Here is a 20,309-nt window from a genome sequence, read left to right as displayed (position 1 = left end):
GCTCTTTGTTGCTGTTGTAGTTTCCATGGATATAATCACAAGGCATTACTTTCAGACTGACCTACTTAGAATCCTAGATCCTTGGAAACTGAGTTTAAAATGCAAGCATACCATTCAGTACCTCTGATTAAGTTTCCTAACAAATGACAGGGCCATACACAGAAGAAAATAAGTTGTGCTTGACAGCTTTGGTTTTGTGTCTTCTCTACTGCATGTGTGTTGTTGTCATTTGTTTTAATCAACTTGGAGATGACCTTCTAGGAGGCACTTAAAATCAACTTACCGTGCATTATTAGCTGCTTGCTTCTTCACATATCAGGGTTTGCAAATCAACCTGAGATACTCAGATTCAAAGTTTAAGAGAAGCTGTATGCAAGCCTTCAAGAGAAACAGCACATCTGGATTTAACCGGTGATCTTTTTGGTATTTTAATGAAGAAATTTCCTATTATTGAATACAATTAACACGCACTGACATTAAAAATAGCAAAACACATGTAAACCATAATGATTTTATAGACTAAAAACTCCACGTAATGAAAAATCATAAGAGACAAGTCATCAAGCTTCTAAATAAATTCTATTAAGCAATGAGGTAAAGTTTGAAGGGACTATTCTCAAAAATACGTTAAATGTACCTCACTATCAAGGAAACAGAATTCTACACATTATGAAACTGAAGACAACCAACACTGCTGCTCCACACAAGTGATAAATCACCAGGAATATCATCTTAACCCATTTTCACAGAGTCACAGAATTGTAGTGGTTGGAAAGGACCTCTAGAGAGCATTTAGTCCAACCCCCCTTCCAAAACAGCTCCCTAGAACAAGCTGCACAGGTAGGCATCCAGAGAAGGAGACTCCACAACCTCTCTGGGCAACCTTCCAGTTCCAGTGCTCCAACACCCTCACTGTGAAGAATTGATTTTGAGCACTCTTGTTTACAGAAGTACTGAACAGGAACTACTATTTTCTAGCAGTTAAGGATATAATCACAGAAAGGTCTGGGTTGGAAGGGACCTTTAAGAGAATCTAGTTCCAAACCCCTGCTATAGGCAGAGATACCTCCCTCTAGATCAAGTTCCTCACAGTCCCAACCAGCCTGGCCTTGAATGCTTCCAGGGAGGGGGTCTCTTGGGAACCTTGGTGGTCAACTTGTTCCAGTGTCTCACCACCCTCACAGTAAAGAATTTCTTCCTAATACCTAGTCAAAATCTACCCTCTTCCAGTTTAAAGCCATTTCAACACATCCTGTCGCTACCTGACATATAAGAAGTTCCTCTCCAGCTTTCCTGCAGGCCCCTCCAGGATCTGGAAGGCCACTATGAGGTCCCCCCAGGGTCTTCTCTTCTCCATGCTGAAGAGCCACAGTTCTCTCAGCCTGTCCTCATAAGGAGGTGTTCCATACCTGTGATCATCTTTGTGGTCCTCCTTTGGACCTTCTCCAACAACTCCATGTCCTTCTCCTGTTATGGAACACAGAGCTGAATGCAGTACTCCAGGAGGAGTCTCAGGGGAACAGAGTAGAGGGACAGAATCACCTCTCTGGATCTGCTGGTCACACCTCTCTTGATCCAGGATACAGTTGGCTTCTGGGCTGCAAGCTCACACTGGTGACTCATGTTCAGTCTTTCATCAACCACACTCACAAATCCTTCTCCTCAGGGCTGCTCTACAGCTATTCCCCTCCCAGCCTGTAGCTGAACTTGGGACTACCCTCATCCAGGTGCAGGACCTTGCACTTTGCCCTGCTAAACTTCACGATGTTGGCATGGTTCCACCTCTCAAGCCTGTCCAGGCCATTTCAGATGGCATCCCTTCCCTCTAGCATGTCAGTCCAGCCACTGTTAGGCACAGACCCCTCACAACACTCTGAACGAATGCTTGGGGTTATTTTTGAAACCTTTCTTACTAAAGAAAACTATTCTTAGAAAAAGTATTGGAGCTCGGTCTGTTAATCCACAGACACCCATTATCCAGAGAATATCTACTTGCAAATATCTACAGTCTCAAACACAGCAGCTTCCACCAGATGGTCTCTGCTGCTAGACATCTGACTTGTGCTACTATTCTCCAGATTACTTGAGGATAATTCTCATTATTCATCCAACATCTAAGATCTTAAAGCAGTCACTAAGTTTTCCCTATCACCCAAGCAAGAAGTACCCAAAGACAAAAACCAAGTTTCTCCGATGGTCAACCAAATAAAAATTGTGTTTTAAAGTTCCTTGATCGCAGTTATACTGAGACTAACTATTTCTCAATGTAGATGTTCATCATATTGGTTTTTCTAAGCAATTATTTCTTTCTTCAATGGAATTTAGCTATATCAGCATGTTTACTGACTTATTTAAAAGCAACTAAGAAGGTAATAAAGTTTCCTAGGCCTATAAAAATATGAACTGCTGATTAATCATTTGTTGAAAAATATAGTTCAATGTTTAGTTATGTAACATTTTAAACATTAATGTCCAGAAATATTATGTGAAGCTGGTAACGACTGTAAAACTTTGCATGATCATAGCATCAGCCTTCCACCACTCCTTTAATAGCACCCCACTACTCAAGACTATAAAAGTTTTTTTTAGATATTTAAAGAAAACTTTGAAATTCTGACACTTCTGAAATATCTTCAATAAAAATTTTATTTAGGTCAATAAAAGTATTCAGCCTTAGTAACTAACATTTTAGCATACATCCAAAGTATTGCTGGAAAGGCTACACTCTGAAATAAATATTCTATTTTCCTCCTTTGTTTTTTTTTCATATTTTTAAGAATACAACAGAGATGTAACTGAAGTAACTTCTTTATACTCTTCCCAGTTTTGGAAAATGTTGATAGATTAACTTTTTGGGAACTAGATTTCTCCAGATTGTTTGGCTTCAGTAATAAACCCATAAACTGTTGGTGCTTTATTTAAGACAAGGAGTGACTTCTTACCACTTTCTTATAGGTTCATAGGTTCATAAGGTTGGAAAGGACCTACAAGATCATCTAGTCCAACCATCCTCCTATCACTATCCCTACCCAACTACTAAATCAAATCCCTTAGCACCTCATCTAAACGCTTCTTGAACAGCGCTAGGGATGGTGCCTCAACCACCTCCCTAGGCAGGCCATTCCAGTGCCTGACCACTCTTTCAGAGAAAAAATGTTTCCTCAGGTCTAATCTAAATCTTCCCCGGTGCAACTTCTGGCCATTCCCTCTTGTCCTGTCATTATGTGAGCATTTGAATAAATAATTCCTGAACATTTCTCATTCATTCCAATTTGGCCCATTTATTCTCTTCATAGTGCACAATCTTCAACATCGTTAACCCAAATTTTTGAAATAAACAGAACCATTTAAGTGCTGAAACTAAACAGAAGTATAAGGAAAGTGACAATTTTAGTAACACCATAAGAAAATATTTTACAGCACACATTCTGAGGTTCTATTTGGAGATACAGAAAAATTCATACATTGGTCCTTCCAAAATCTAAGGAGCATACACACCAGATTTCATTTAAAGCCTCCAGACGTCTGGATGACAGCTGACTGCTTACAAAAACAAAAACAACAACAAAAAAAACAACAACCAAACAAACAAAAACCCCCAGAAAATTATTTTCTCAGAGTCATTAATCACAGTTAAGAAAACCATGTAGAAAGAAACAAACATTCTTGACAGTAAGTTTTTTGTCTTATTATGTAAAAAAGGTACCACTCAACTTTACAGCATAAATTATACACAGTCTACTACTGATGACTCAGAAAAGCCACAAAACACAAGACTCCATCTATTTCTGGATGTTCATGAGAAGACAAGTGAACCAACACCATCTGTTACAGACAGTCTGTGGGTCTCCATACTGATTCATACTGACGTAGAAGCTTAATGGCTTTAGAAACTGAGGAAAATAATTTAAAAAGAAACTTGACAGAAATTATAGATATAATTGGTATATTACAGAAATGGTATGTAGAAAGATATAGTCAAAGCCAAAAGGAAGTTATACTCGCAGTAACAACATAGCCAAGTACCAGGCTGACATCCAGAAAGGATAATTTATTCCAAGCAAAAAAAAATTAAAGAATTTGACAAAAAATATTTCAGCAGAGTTTGTGATGCAAACCTATGACCCAGCATGCTACAAAAAGGGCAAGAGAAAACTGAATATAATACACATACAACCTGACTTTAAAAATGAGGAAGTGATAAACAAGCGCATTGATAGAGGTATATCTGGAACAGAGAACAGATGATGGAATTAAATATAGAAATTTAGTCACTGAAAGGAAAAAAGACAGCAACAACCACCTCCCTTCAACTGAAAGACAAGAAAATTGCATAAGTGAAAGGCAGGCAAAAAAGAACTTCAGTGAAACAAGTCAGATTATCCTCAGGAAGAGAGAGGAAAATCTAAAAAGAGGAAAAAAGAGATTGTAGGGATATCAACTCAAGTACGGTGTAAGCAGTTCACCTGAATTGACAGGAGAGCTCAATTTTGCAGAAAGGAAACTTGATTACTCCAGGGAAGGCAGAGAGAAGATGGTCAAACAGAAGAATCTTCATTTGACACCAGTCAAAGGACTTTCAGACAACATCAGTAGCAACTGAACAGCAGCACTGGAATTTGCTAAGGCTTGCTTTCTGCAAAAGTAAATACTCTTTCTATTTCAAGACATAGTATTTCTGGTGAAATTCACCTATGGCAAATTCTCCTCCATAACATGCAAGAAAATTAACAGATTTGGCTGTGCTTAACCAAGTCTTCATGTACAGAGATAACGGCCTTCAGCAACCATCTACTTACATAGCCATTGCCATATAAAAAGGAATACACTATATATATACTTAAGGTTATTTCTGCTTTGTGTTATATTTACAAAAATCAATAACAATTCTTGTAAAGGAACCATTTATACTTTTGGATTCCTTATGATTAAACTGAAAAAGTCTGATCACTGTTAAAACATCTTTGACTTCTCTTTCAAAAAACTACCACCCTGAGGGCAAAGTCACAGTTGATGTAATTACAGAAAATCAGGAAATCAAAGGCACTAGAGTTGCTTTAATTAACAAGATTATTCTCTGCTGCAGGTCTTGTCTTTGGTTGCCCTCTTCCTAGCCTAGTTATCCACAGTCAAAAGGACATGGCCAGCCTGACACTTGGCTTTTTTTTTTTTAAATGCCAGCAGATGAAAATGGATGTTAACCGAGTTGGTCAAGCACAAAGCAAGTGGCCTAAAAAGGTCACTACTCATTAGTCTGTTTAGAACATTACAGCAAATGAACGAGTGCATTTGAAAGTTAGCCAAGCAAAGAGATGTAGCATTAAAGTCAGTAACATTTGCAGTTCACCAACAGCACTTGCACCACTGATTACTGTTAATACGGGCAAAGAAACAATAGTGTGAGAAACAGTAACTACTGCGTGCAGAATAAAAAATAGACTGAGACTTCCATTTATGCCATTCTCGGATTCTGTTCCATGATTCTGTGATTTACATCTCTATCTTTCTTACATTTTTGTTTTTCTGTATTAAATTACATATATAGTTGAGATGGTTTGTTTCAACAAAAATAACTAAACCACAGGAATGAAAAATCATTTTACATTCACAGTAATGAGATCAGAAAACTTCGCTTATACTTTTTTTTTTTGAAGAAATATGATTTTCATGATCACACTTAGTCGTGCTAGCTTACACAGGTGGTATCAATTCATCATTTTATGCAATTATGTGCCCACACTTTAAAAAAATATATGCATTCAATTATTGTGCCAACAAAAAGGTACAATAGAATTGCAAAATGCACCATGTTTACTGAAAAACAGTCGTAGAATATCCCAAGCTGGAAGAGATCACAAGGACCAGTGAGTCCAGCTCCTGGCTTCACACAGGAACACCCAACATCCAAACTACACATCACAGAGCACTGTGCAGACACTTCCTGAAGTGCATGACCATTGCCCTGGGAAGCCTGCTCCATCCCCAGACACCCTCCAACCATGAAAAAAAATTACAAGAAATCAAATTAAATTCCAAATACCAAAAATCTACAAAGAGTAACTAATCTCTGATTCTTCCAGTTATAATGCAACACACAAGCAATTCACTTTGCTTGCTACTAACAGCAGCAGCTGAAGACAGACATTTTACACCGTACTACTTTCTTACCCAGTGTTTCCTTACTGGGGGCTCCCTCCTCCACAGTGGAAAAGCGAACAGGTCTTTCCACACACACTCAAAGGTATATTTAAGATATGCATTTGTCAGTGTGATCAATCCTTACATATCCTGTATTAGACATATCTGCTACTACCCAAACATCTTACACTGCAGAATAGTTAATCATTTCTTACAAGTAATGAACCATTGGAAAATACATAAGTTTAGTCATTTAAGTAGTTAATTCAAATTGTTTAAAAAATAAAAATAAAAAAAATGCTTTCAGGGAATAAAAAATTGCAGTAAACTTACAGCCATGAAAATAAATGCCTGGAGCTCATATTTGAAGAACATCAAAGAAATGAAAGGCTGCGAAGCAATTTCCATGCATGAGGCACTACTAAAAGAATTAGTGCATGCTTATTTCACTTTCTCTGATACCACTAATTAAACAATAAATTCATGTTTACACTTAAATACCTTCCCAACGTGCTATAAAGTAGCCACATCATTTACTTGTGTGGAAGACAGAACACATTACTTCTTTTCAGTCAGTATTTATATAACTTAATTGGGTTGTTAATAAATGCTGAATAGTTATGTAAGAACATTACATTTTTCTTAACGTATGAAGGAGGACTGTTCCATAAAGTTGTTATTCATCTTTATTCATCCTTAGTGAATGAATGCATAATTAAAAAGCACCCCAATTAACTAAGTGTAATATTTTAGATACAAGCAGCCATTGGATTAAAGTTCTTCTCATTTTTACTTGCATACAAATACTGTTTCACAGCTTATATCATAGCTTAATCTGAGAAAGTGGATGTTATCCTAATTTTACCCAGAGAATTAGGCCTGCACATGTTCGGCAGTGCTTGCAGCTGAGATTTTTGCTTGCCCAAAGACTAAGACCTAGCAATGTCTCAACGAAGTTCATAAACAATTCTCACAGTTAAAAGTCTCAAAGCTGCTCCTGAAAACGTTCCTCAGAAGTTCTCCTACCACAATAAAAATCTGCATGTGCACAATCTAGATGTGCAGCAACACATTGCTCGACACTGACAGCTCTTGCACCACCAAAATGCTTTTTGCCTGAAAGCACACTGGTCATCCAGACAAAAGTGAACCTGCACCCACAAGCACAACTCTTCAAAAGACTCTATTACTCCACAATGATCACAACACAGCATCAAATTGCACCAGATTGTGAATGGCTTCAATTGCAGGGCTTGCTTATTTTGTTTTGCATACAGACACTGGAAAGCTACACTGAGATTATTTACCACTCCAAACATCTGTGGACAGGTCTGGAGAGAAAACCTTAAAAAAGTGACCCAATAGCCATTGGTGATATAAAGTTAATCATGATTCACCCATTGTTTATGGCAGGCAAACAGAATATTTGTTAAGCTGCAGCCTCAAGAAAAATAAACACACACAGTACACTGTATTCAGTTCTGCACCAGTAGTTTGCTATTGCTACCACCACCCATGAGTAGGACCATTTCTCACAATCTTTTCTTCAGTACAAAAAAGCAGTTACTCACATACAAACAATATTAGATTTCATTACTATATTTCATTTAAATTCTCCATCATAAGCCATTGCAAATACTGTCATTTTCTCTGAAAACTCAGAGGCGATGAAAAGTTACTAAACCACGATACTTAGAAATATTCCACTCCTTCAAGACACTCAAGTCAATCACTTTATCCAAAATGAAAACTTACCTATGCTATTCCTACATTTCCTTTACACACCTCCACTTGGTAGAATGCTGTCAGTCATCCTGCCATAACAAAAAAACACCACGATCTTAAGTCAGTCCCCATGAGGGATCATCAGATAATGCTTAAGGAAAGCTATTCTTCCTTGCATTTGTAATGAATTCAGACAATCATCACTATAAATTCTGACTACAGATACTCTAAAATTGCATCCACTAAGGTACTTCACAAGAAAAATCTTTATTAGGAATTCAGTGCTGAAAATTTAGGAATTCAGTTAAAGACATCCACCCCCACTACCATCATCATGAGAACATCAGGGTAAAAAATCAGGTTCTGTAATATTTCTTCCCATGAGACATCCCCCATCCAAGTATTTATTTGCACTCCGAGTTGCATCTCAGAATGCTACGTTCAAAAACAACGACAATCCAAACAATTTGAAGGGGAGGCAATAGAGAGCACTGCAAAAAGACACCAACTACACAATGCAGTCTGGTATCACAAAAGACATCAAAAATTTAGTGCTGTTTTCTGTTTGTTTTTCTTCAATTGATAAACTCATCAGTTTCATTGCTTTTTAGAATGTGATTGTCTTTGTGAGCTCACTATTCTCCTCTGATTTTCTGCCTCGTGTTTCTGTCAGTGTTCTCTGCAGATAGCAGAATTCAATTAGTGCTCTTCTGAAAGCGGGTACTTTCAAAGAGGGTGATGGGGAGCTGAGTAAGTACTCTCCATCATGTTTTACTATGAAAGAAAACAAGATTCCTATTCTAAAAACCACTTTTGTAGATGACCCATTAGATGGTCTATTGAAAAGGAAGAAACCAGAGTAAAAGTCACCAAACACAGTGACAAAACAAACAACAAATCAGTAGCACAGCACAGTGATACAGAAGAACTCAAGGCTAAATGGCCGAATGACACCGGGTTGACTCTTAATTTCACAATTCCTTGGCATCCTAAGACTAAAAAAGCCAGAAGCCAGACCGAAATCTACAGCAGGTGAAACTTCACGTGAGCAGAAACACTAATGACAAAAATCAGCTGCTGCTGAATGCTTGCAGAATTCTGTGCTTTATTGTGAAAAGAATTAACATCTTTGCTCAAGGAAGTCCGGCTTCTCAACACAACTGAAGATCCCAGAAATGGTCAAAAGACACACGGGTGAAGGTGTTCTAATTGTTACATATCAACTCTGTTTCCAAAACACATTTAGCACAGCCTGTTATTAGAAGATTTCTCAAATGCTTAAAATCACGGCACCAGCAAGAGTCCTCTCCATAATAAAAGAAGCCCTGCAGCCGCGGAGAACATGTCCGGCTCGCTCACACCTCGAATACTGAACGCAGAATAGGAAAGCGGAAGCTCGTTCCGGCAGCGATCTGCAGCCCCTCCTCCCCACCGTGAGGCAGGCGGAGGAGGAAGCGGCACGCAGACAGGGGCACGGAGGGGCGGGGCGGGGTGGGGCCTGGCGGAGGTCGGCCACGGCCCCGCCGGGAAGGGAGGTTCGCTAGGCCGCCCGCTCCGCGCCGATCACCGCTCTCCGCTCCGAACAGCGGCCAGCCTCCCTGCTTACCTGCAGCGGCTGCACTCCGGCCGCCTCTCGCAGCGCTCCACCGGCAGCTCCCACAGTCCCGCGCAGCCCTCGCTCTCCTCGCCTTCTTCGCCTCCTTCCCCCTGGGCCGGACCTGCTGCGGCGCCGCTCCCCCACTCCATGCCCGCGCGGCCAGAAGCGCCACCCTCCCCCGCCAGGGGGTGCCGGCGAGCAGGGAGAACGCGCTGGTCTCAGCCAATCAGGGCGCGGGGACGGCGAAGCCTCGCCTCTCGATCCGCCGCAGAGGTGCGGCGCGACGCGGCCGATAGGGGGCGCTGTTGTCGCGCGGCACTTCGTGAGGCGGTGGCCGCTTTTATTTTGTCTGTGCGTAATGCTCCTTGGTGTGCTGCACTGTTCCCTTTGAGGCTGTGATAGGAAGTCTCTTAAATTATATGGAAAGTGTCACTGCTCTACGTGTCCAGAAAGTTCACTTTTATTCTAGGACCAGGCTTTCCTAAGGAAGAATTAACTGTTTCTTGCTGCCACCAGTGGTGTATTCAGAATCTTAGTGCCCCAGAGAACTTCAACTTAGTGTGTATTTGTTTATGAGAGCTGTGAAGAAGCTTTCATGTCTTCAGAGAAGCCTATTGAGGGCTGGAGCACCTCTCTTGCAATGAGGAGGGAGTTCAGGGAGTTCAGATAGCTTTGGGGAGACCTCATTGCAATCTTCCAGTACTTGAAAGGAGCTTAAAAGTAAGAGGGAGACAACTTCTAACACAGGTGGGTAGTGATAGGACAGAGGGGAATGGATTTAAACTGAAACTTTATATGTTAGCAATAAGTTCGTCATTCAGAGGATGGTGAAGTGCTGGCACAGCTGCCCAGAGAAGCTGCCCTGTTCCTGGAAGCATTCATGGCCAGGCTGGATGGGTTCCTGGGCAGCCTGAGTGGCAACCGAGCTCGTGGCAGAAGGCGTTAGAACTGAATGATCTTTGAGGTCCCTTCCAACCCCAGCCATTCTGTGTTATTCAGATGGCATGTGTGCTTAGTTCCTCAGCAGGTCAAGCAGTTTAATTCATTGAATTCAAGTGCTGCATTTTCATTCTGGCTCAGCTCAGTTTCAAGTACTAACACAAGGCATGTGACACTCTTCTGAGTTTATGACCTGCTTTCACAAAAGCTGCAGCCTCATACAGAATGTGCTTTCATGGCAGCTAACAAATGTTGAATTCAGATTTCTTGTTATTCTTTCCTGCCCACGCCCAAACTTAGCTGTGTATTTCTGGGGCTGTTCCAAAGCCAGCAGCTGACCATGATGAACTTCCTGAGCATGCAGGCTTACTGCAGGGTCACCAGTGTGAGGTGTGGGATGCAGAAGGAGGGGCAGAGCTGCTGTCTCAGAACACCAGCAGTATGGCTGGGGAGTCCAGCAGCATGAAGCACTGTGAGCCAGACTCTGATGCTGTGAAACTGCATGTAGAAAAAACGTTGGGGAAAAAATCATTCTGCAGTTAGAAAGATGAAATGTTTTTATCTGTTTCAGATATTCTTGCTACAGTTTTTCACAGAAGAAAGCAGTTGTAGTTGCATAGAAAAATAACATTAACATTAACCTTCTCAGCTGGGAACATTTGTCACAGAAGCCTATGTGGACTACAAGTAGCTATAATAGTGGATGGAATTTTGTGAGTAATGTTGGTAAACATCAGTGTAGATTATAAGAAGTGCAGGACAAGTTTAGGAGTGTCTGAACTCAAAAACAGCAAAGTGAGTTCTGAAGAAGAACTTGCTTTGTGTTTGACTTAAGCAAGTGCTGAGCTGGTTTGGCAGTCCACTTGCATCTCGAGGTAGGTCTTTTGATGAAAGAAAGGAGTGGTTAGTGGGACAAGATATCTGACCAGCGTAATAGAAATGCAGCCTCTCAACCAGGACTCTGTGATTATTGCTACTGACAGTGCTATGTTCTTCGGTGTGCACAGAGATGCTGGGAAGCTCAAGAGCAAAGGCTGGCAGGATTTGTCACAAGGAGGCACCATATTATTGTTGAGTTACAGTGCAAAAGCTGGGAGTAAATCACCCTGTTGTATTTGTCTGGGCAGCAAAGGACTGTGCATGCTAAGGAAGAGAAAATTTGAAAAATAAGTAAAAAAAAGGATTTAGTCATCCTGTACCTGGACATCCCCATCCTGGGGAAAAAAAAAAAAAAAGGATTGCATAGTAAGAACAATCTAACAGTGAGGTACAGGGTATCACGTGTCTTATAATCTGTTGAGTCTGTAGACTTCAGACATTATTCATCCTATGTAAAGTCTTTGGATTTGTCAGTTTCTTATGGTAACCTATTGCTTTGTAACAACTGACAGCAAGTGTCTTGAAAAACAAAGAATTCAGTTCAGGTGTTTTAGCCACTACTGAGTGGTGGGAAATGTCCTTTAGTAACTAGAGAAATGGCAGCAATGAAAGAAACAGCCTGTTTCGTGCTTAACTTTCATCTGCATTTTTTTTTCTGTTGACTTAAGAGCTAAAGTTTGTGCAGCCATGTATATAATGCTCTGAAGCAGTGATTCTTCCTTTATTCTGTCTGATGCTGTTCTGCTGAGCTGCCTGCTGTTTTTAGATCCTCTTTTCTGCATTGTTTGTTAAACAGGGAGATTTTCCACAGTATCATTTCCCTCTGAGGACCACAGGATTTGGCAAATAATAATATTCATCCATTCAAAATTTTTCTCCACAGCCTGGAGATATCAGCTAAGAGAAAACTGGTAAGAACTATTTCCACATGAGACAATAGCTCAAAGTAACAATTCAGTTCTTCCTGTCTCACACTAGGTCATGTATGTGTACTTCTAGGTAAGTCACCCCAAAATTAATGCCTTCTATTTATTTCCATGGAAACTGCAACAGATACAAAGAGCACAATAGCACTATTTAATAGAGTAAATTCTCAGCTTCAAAGCACTATTTTTCAATACAGTCCCCACCATAAGCTGTATTTTCACCACAGATGAACAAAAGCCTGCATACTGCACCTGTAAAATTCTGCATCAGTGGGGGTGATCACTGTTTCACATCACTGGTGGGAAAATGTTGCCCATGCAGTACATTTTCCATCAGTTCAAACAGATGAAAGTCAGAAGCTATCAAATCTGGACTGTAGAATGCGATTGGACAGTGCAGCCAAGATTGGCGATGTGCTCCATGGTCTTAGAACTGGTATGGGGGTTGACATTGCTGTGTTGCAAGAGGAAGGTTGTCTTCTTCTCTGGCCTGACTCTGGAAGTGTGATCCTTCACCTCAGTCAACATAGTTATGCAGCAGTCAGAGCTGATGTTTTTTCTGGGCTCCAGGAAATTCAGAAGGATCACTCCTTTCCTATCCCAAAAGACACATCACCTCACCCTTTTGAGGGTTACATCTGCAACTTTTTCTCTGACAGAGAATTCACACACTGCTGCTCCATGGACTGCTGTTTTGACTCCAGCTCATATTGGTGACATCACGTCTCATTGGTAATAATGCAGCCCAGACAACTGTCATCTTCATCCTAATATTGGTCCTGGAAAATTTGCATACAGTGTTCTTCTGGCAGTTCCTGTGTGTGTGTTTGTGAGACCCACTGGTTGTGAACTTTGTGATATTCCAAAATCGCTGCCATTGTTTCCAACACACTGAAGCTTATATTCAGTTTTTGCACTTGTTACTACAAAATTTTTCAAAATTATGCAGAAAGATAGCTGCTCCAGAGGAAATCAGTAAGTAATAAAATGCTAGCAAGGCTGTTTGCAGTCTACCTGCACTTTGAGTTTAGTGTTCTGTCCTTGGTGGTCAAGTGCCAATGGCTTTGATGGTACTTGTTTTTGGTCAGTCAGTCACTTTTAACAGTGGAGAGCTTTCAACAAGCATTCACACCTTGAACTCTCAGTGAAATAACACTGTGAATGAAAATAATAGTGTTTCTTCACTGGTTCCATCTCAAGTACTAGTGGGTGCTAGCCATGGTGCAGGTACTGGAAAATGTTTTTTGCCAGCTCTCTTCAGTCAACTTCCAATAAATTCTGATGGGAACATGGCACAGTCTGACATGTATTTTGGAACTTGAAAAGCCATGGCTTATTTCTGGATGTGACAGGTAATTTGGAGTTAGCTACAAACTGTTGCTGATGATGATGGTGATGATCTTGCCTTTTTTCCCACTGTCTGAGTCACCACTGATGCTAACATGAAGTCATCATTTGATTTCCCACCCGCTAATCAGATTTGTTTCTCTTGTTTACCTTCAGACAGATCCGTTCAGTTTGCTCTCTCGCCACCCGGGTACTACTGCAAGAAGGAGGAAGGGAGGGAGGAAAAGATCTGTTACCTAGGAGTAGCCTAGCTGATGAATCACAGAATCACAGGGGTTAGAAGGGACCTCAAGAGATCATCAACTCCAATAATCCCTGCTAAAGCAGGTTCCCTACAACAGATTCCCAGTTGTTGTCCAGTTGGGCCTTGAGTATCTCCATAGAGAGAGACTCCACAACCATCTGGGCTGCCTGTTCTAGTGCTCCGTCACCCTCACCAGTAAGAAGTTCTCCCACATTTTAGTAAGGAACTTCCTATGTTCAAGTTTTAGGCCATTACTCCTCATCCTGTTACTGCACACCATCAAGAAGAGCCTGGCCTCTTCCATTTGCTTCCCACCTCCCTTGAGGTATTTATAAATATCAGGTTCCTCTTCAGTCTTCTTTTCCCGAGGCTGAACAGACCTAGATTACTCAACCTTTCCTCATGTGGAAGATGCTCCAGGGCCTTAATCATCACTGTGACCCTCTCCTGGAGTCCTTCTAGGAGATTCCAGTCTTTTTGGAACATGAAGCCGTGGTAGCAAGAGGGGAAAAGCCAAGTGAGGCCTCTCCTTCCTGCAGACTGACACAAGGCCAACACAAACATGCTGCCTCCCTCTCTGTTGGCACTGTTCAGATCTCTGGTGATTGTAAAAAGGTGAAACAGCAGTAAAAATGTTCATGATGGGGAAAACATGCAGCTCTCTTGGTGGGTGCCAGGCAGAAGGTGCCACACTGTGCCATGTTGTGTCCCAGTCATCCAGCTACTCTGCAGAGAGCTGAAGCTGCATAAGATGTTGAATGGTTTGAAAAATTAAAGCATTATTTTGGATGCCAATGTTGGCATTTTAATTCTATGTTTTTAAAAATTAACTTTTTCATCTGCTTTCCTTTTTATATATTGCATATAAATATATAATATTTATATATCTTACATAATAGACTGACATCAAATGTCATAAAATTTCATATCTTCATCTAACAGGTTGTACATCCAAAGTAAATGAAACACATCATGTAAGAAGTTATTTGTTTCTATCTACTTCTTACAGAAAAGGAGTGTATTTGAAACACATAAAGAAATCTTCAAGCAGAATTTTCAGCACTGGTTTGAAGATTTTGTAATGTTGAGCCATGCCCCCACTCATGATACTGTGCTAATAACAGAAGCAGTTATAATCCTAATCCTTGCCATCTGCGATTACTGCAACTCAGATGACCTGGAGCACATTACCGTAATAGTTAACTAAGAACTTCCTTTTAGTTTGAAAATCCCTGCCTAAGATCAGATTTAAAATTCAGAATCCATACACTGTATAGATACAAATGCAGCTGGTTTGATAACTGTGGTGTATGTGGTGTATGTGTCCTTTGGTGTCTGTAAAATGCAGTTGAAAATACAAAGAACAAACATAAAACAAAATACTCCAAATTAAGTAACCAAGAGTTTAAGCAGGCAACAGAGATAGGGTCCTTGAAGTGGTGAACTGAAATACTGAATGTAAGAGCCAATCTCCCTTCAGCTTTGGAACTTCAGTGCAGGAACCAGACAGTTCATGTTTTCAGAAGATAGAATCATAGAATGGCCTGGGTTGAAAAGGACCTTAAAGATCATCTAGTTTCAATGCCCCTGCTGTGCACAGGGTTGCCAACCACTAGACCAGGCTGCCCAGAGCCACATCCAGCCTTGCCTTGAATGCCTCCAGAGGTGGGGCATCCACAACCTCTCTGGGCAAACTGTTCCAGTGCCTCACCACCCTCTCAGTGAAAAACTTCCTCCTGTCATGCTCCAATATAAAGGAGTGAGACGAGGTTCTTTGATTATGTGTATACCCGATGGCGAGATTAAGACACAGTGGGTCAAATGTTAGCCTAACCAGTTTATTACAAATACTAGTTGTTTAGGGATATGGGGAAGGGAAGGTGAGCGAGAGAAAAGAGATAAAAAGCAAGGAGACTTGGCAGAAAGCAAGAGAGAAAGAGAGAGAGCATCACCACCATGGATCCAGCAAGGTTCGTAGTCTCAGTGATCTCAGGAACTCTCTGGTCACCACGCGGGATGGGAGAAAGCTGGGAAGCTTCACAGCAAGCAGGCCTCAGGGTTCATCCAATGAGTTTCTCCCCTCAGGGAATTCTCTGTTTGCACTTTTCTTTGGGAGTTCTTCCCCAAAATCCTCAGTTCAGTGAAGGCCTTTTATCCCCAATTTCTCAGATTTTTTTCTTTTTCTCTTTGTGTGACATGTCTGGCCCAACAGATAAGCCAGCAGCAGATGTCGCCTTCATTGCCATGCAGGAGCATTGCTGCTTTTCTTGTGGTGGTCAGCTTCTCCAAGCCGTACCCCCCCCCCTCCGGAAAAGACTATTTGCACCTATTTCTGCTTATCTTCACAACCGTAAGCAGAGACAATGGCACCATAACACCCATCCAGATAACTGGCAGTTATCAGTCAGAGTCTTGTCACTAGAAAAGGCCTTAGAAGCAAGCTTTAAGACAAAAGAAAAGGAAAGCAGTTTCTGTCTTTCACACTAACATCTAACCTAAATCTTCTATCTCAGTTTAAAGCCATTCCCCCTTGTCCTGTCACAATCAACCTGTGTTAACAGGTCCCCCTCCTGTTTATACACCCCTTTCAAGTAGTACAAGGCCACAATGAGGTCTCCCCAGAGCCTTCTCTTCTCCAAACTAAATAAACCCAGTTCCCTCAGCCTTTTCTCAACCTCACAGGAGAGGTGCTTCAGCCCTCTGATCATTTTTGTGGCCCTCCTCTGGACCTGTTCCAAGGGCTCTGTGTCTTTCTTGTGCTGGGAGCCCCAGACCTGGATGCAGTACTCCAGATAGTGCCTCACAGGAGCTGAGGAGAGGGGGACAATCACCTCCCTCTCCCTGCTGGACACCCCTTTTTTAATGTATCCCAGGATATAGTTGGCCCTCCAGTCTGCAAGTGCACACTGCCAACTCATGTCCAGCTTCTCATCCACCAGGACCCCCAGGTCCTTCTTTGCAGTGCTGCTCTCCAGGAGTTCTTCCCCCAGTCTGTATAAATACCTGGGATTGTCCCAGTCCAAGTACAACACCCTGCACTTGGCCTTGTTGAACCTCATTAGATTCACACAGACCCACTTCTCCAGCCTGTCCAGGTCCTTCTGGATGGCTTCCCTTCCCTCCATTGTATCAACTGCACCACTCAGCTTGGTGTTATCTGCAAACTTGCTGAGGGTGCACTCAATTCCATCATTTATTTCATTGATGAAGATGTTGAAGAGCACCGGTCCCAAAACTGACCTATGGGGGATACTGCTTGTGACCAGCCTCCATCCAGACGCAGAACCATTGATCAGAATACTTTGACTGTGACCAGCCAACCAATTCTTAATCTGTCAAACAGTCCATCTTTCAAATCCATACCCCTCCAATTTAGAGAGAAGGATGTGATGAGGGCCCATGTCTAGGGCTCTGCAGAAGATCAGGTAGATGACATCCGTTGCCCTTCCCCTGTCCACCAATGCCACCACTCCATCATAGAAGATGACCAGATTGGTCAGGCAGGATCTGCCCTTGGTGAAGCCATGAATGTCTCAGATCACCTCTTCATTTCATATGTGCTTTAACACAGTAACCAGGAGGATCTGCTGTATGATTCTTCCCAGGCACAGAGGTGAGGCATACCAACCTATAGTTCCCCAGGTCATCCTTTCTCCCTTTCTTAAAAATGGGAGTAATGTTTCCCTTTTTCCAGTCACCTGGAATTTCATCTGACAGCCATGATTTTTCAAATATGGTGCAGAGTGGCTCGGCAACTGCATCAGCCATCAATCCTAGAACCCTTGGATATGTATTATCCAGCCCCATGGACTTAGATACATTCAGTTTCATGGGGAGCTGTTCCACTGTTAACACCGCTCTCACCCGCAGTTAAGAGTTTCAGTGTCCTGGTAGACAGAAGGAGCCTGACCACCAGTGAAGACTGAGGCAAAGCCATTACTGAGCACGTCAGCTTTTTCCATGTCCGAAGAAGGCAGTCCTCCATCCTCATTTATCAGAGGGGGAACACTCTCTTTGGCCTGTCTCCTGCCTATCTACCTGTAAAACCCATTCTCGTTATCTTTCACATCCCTCACCAAGTTCAGCTCCATCTGTGCCTTGGCTTTCTTGACCTTATCTCTACACACATGGACAACATCCCTGTATTCTTCCCAGGCTACATGACCCTGCTTCCACTTCCAGCAGACCCAGATGACCCAGAGTCCCTGGGAAGCTGACAAGCATGTAGGAAGGACCCGCTTGTATCATTTTATGTAGCTGCTGCAGAAGGGCACATCACAGGCAATGAACGGAGAATGAGTACACAGATTAAAGTGTACTGACAAAGCTTTAGCCATAACCTTTTATTAAGGCTATTTGTATCAACACACAATTCAGATGTGCTTTTACAGGTCACGCGAATGCTGTCCGTCTTCCTGTCACTTTACAAACTTTGCATTTGGAGAATCATTTCAGGCATGCAACAAAATCATCACCTACCTGTTTGTTTTAGAAACATATATTGAGAATCTGGTCAAATATCACAATTACTTTGTTTCTTTACCACTTCCTGCTTTTGTGTCAGTAGCGATATGCCCTTCTCTGAATGAGCAAAGGAGACATGCATGGAAAGTCACAAGTGGAAACCACACCCTTCCTGTTCCTTAACTCACCTCGCAGTTGCTTCACTGCCTTTGATCCAAACAGTGAAACAACAAGCTTTGAGGACAAATGAAGAAATGAAGTCCAAGCTTGCAATGTAACGTGTACTGTTCAGTGTTACTTACATCACAGTGGCATTTGCAACCCTCTCCAAGGGAGATGATGCATGCGGTTTATTCACAGCCACAAGAAAGCACCTCCAAAAACAAAACAAAACAAAACAAACAAAAAAAGGAAGTACCTCACTTTTTAAATCCAAAAGGCTTTAGTCATTTGGAGAACATGACAATTTAGAGGGGGAATGCCAAGGCAGGTTTACTCATGCCCATGTGCTTAACAGCACCTTGCCATTGCTTCATTTGGAAAATTGTACAGAATGGCCACACAATATCTTCCTAAGAACTGTTTTTCTGGTTCCACAAACCCAGGCTCTGAGACAAGTCTACATCAAATAGAGTACACATCTCAGGTAACAGCAATAGCAACAGAGGTTCAGTGTTTCGTCTGAACATTCATCTCAAAGAAAAAAAAAAAAAGGCAGAAAAAAAACCAAAACCCAAAAACCAAAACAATGGTCATAAGACCATCAGACTGTAAAATCTGACCATCTCTTTTCCATAGTTTCATGTGTGGACTGCTCAAGAAAATGACTGACAGATATGAAAGTGTGAAGCAAGTCAGAGTACCCCTCATATTCATGCAGCTGTGTACAGAGCAGAATTACTTATTATTGATGCTCTGCATCAGCAGAGTATCAGCCCCTCTCCTTCAAGACTGCGATTTGCACACAGACCACGGCCAAAGGTGAGATGGGAAAACATGGAACCAGCCTGCACTGTTTCACTGATACCTTTTCATCTCATGTATTAAAGGAGGAAAAGATAGTGCATGGCACATAAAGAAAGGTGTATTTACAAAACATGTATTTCAAGCAGAGCAAAACTGACCTTTTTCTTCTCTGCACTGATAAGCATGTTTGCAGGAATGGTTCACAGTGCTGCTAATACTGGTTAGGGCTTTTCTTGGATGCTTCCTGCTCAGTGCCATGGGGAATATCAGCCCCTTCACTGTGTCTAGCAGTATGGATGAACTGTTTCTAATCCTTGTCTTCCGTGTTGAGGTACACTGTATCTATCACAGCCATACCCTTGAGTTGATATTTAGTCTTGTGGCTGAGCCAATATTAATAATGGATGTATGTGAAAAGCTAAAGGTGTTTTAAGGCAAAATAAGGCCTTAAATAAGGCCTTAAAAATAAGGCAAAAAAAAGGCAGCACTTGATGTAATAATGCCCCCCCTTGGTTATCTCTGTTGAAATACCTTGATTTCTGTGAATCTGTTTTTGCTTTGCTCTTGATTGTCTTGCTTACTGGTTTAGACTTGCTAATCCTTCATCATAAAAATATTGTTAATGTTCTCAGGCATTTAAGGAAGCTTTCACTGAAGTTCCTGGGCTTATTTCCTCTACAAAGAGTTGTTTGCATAATAACAAGTACTCTCAAGCAAAACATGTTCTTCTTTCAGTAGTTAGCAAATCAGAGAGAGTAAAAATAAAATGTTATTTCTTTCAGAGATCTTTCTACTTTACTGAACACCATTTCCTTTTAAATAGTCCAATCTGAATGCTTTGTCAGACTCAGACTGTATTTTCCTTGGGGTGGATTGAATCACTTTTCTCAAGTTTAACTTCCAGAGAATACTTTGAACAAAGCTAAATAGCCTCAACGTGTAGTTGTGTGAAGCAGCACTGTGCATTGAGTAGCTGTGGTAGTGCCAATCATTGTGTGCAACTGCAGCTCTACCATCTGCTTGATAGATAATGGAGTAAACACGATCAATGCCTAAAAACAATTATGTCAGCTGAAATCTTAAT

The 20,309-nt window shown here is 41.5% G+C and overlaps 1 protein-coding gene across 1 annotated transcript in view; it reads right to left on the bottom strand.

Annotated features, from left to right (window-relative positions):
* DTWD2 (DTW domain containing 2) overlaps window positions 1-9,609 on the bottom strand; it is a 64,039-nt gene extending 54,430 nt beyond the window's left edge. Inside the window, exon 1 of the mRNA XM_065744138.1 lies at window positions 9,470-9,609. Within this exon, the coding sequence (XP_065600210.1) occupies window positions 9,470-9,609 (140 nt within the window). The remainder of the gene's footprint in view (window positions 1-9,469) is intronic.
* Window positions 9,610-20,309: the final 10,700 nt, after the last annotated feature.

Source organism: Cyrtonyx montezumae, unplaced genomic scaffold, assembly GCF_038088225.1.
Source record: "Cyrtonyx montezumae isolate F1298 unplaced genomic scaffold, pur_monq_1.0 scaffold_30, whole genome shotgun sequence".
Classification (NCBI taxonomy): Eukaryota; Metazoa; Chordata; class Aves; order Galliformes; family Odontophoridae; genus Cyrtonyx; species Cyrtonyx montezumae.
Note: the sequence above shows the minus strand (reverse complement) of the source record. Positions and strands in the feature narration are given on the sequence as shown.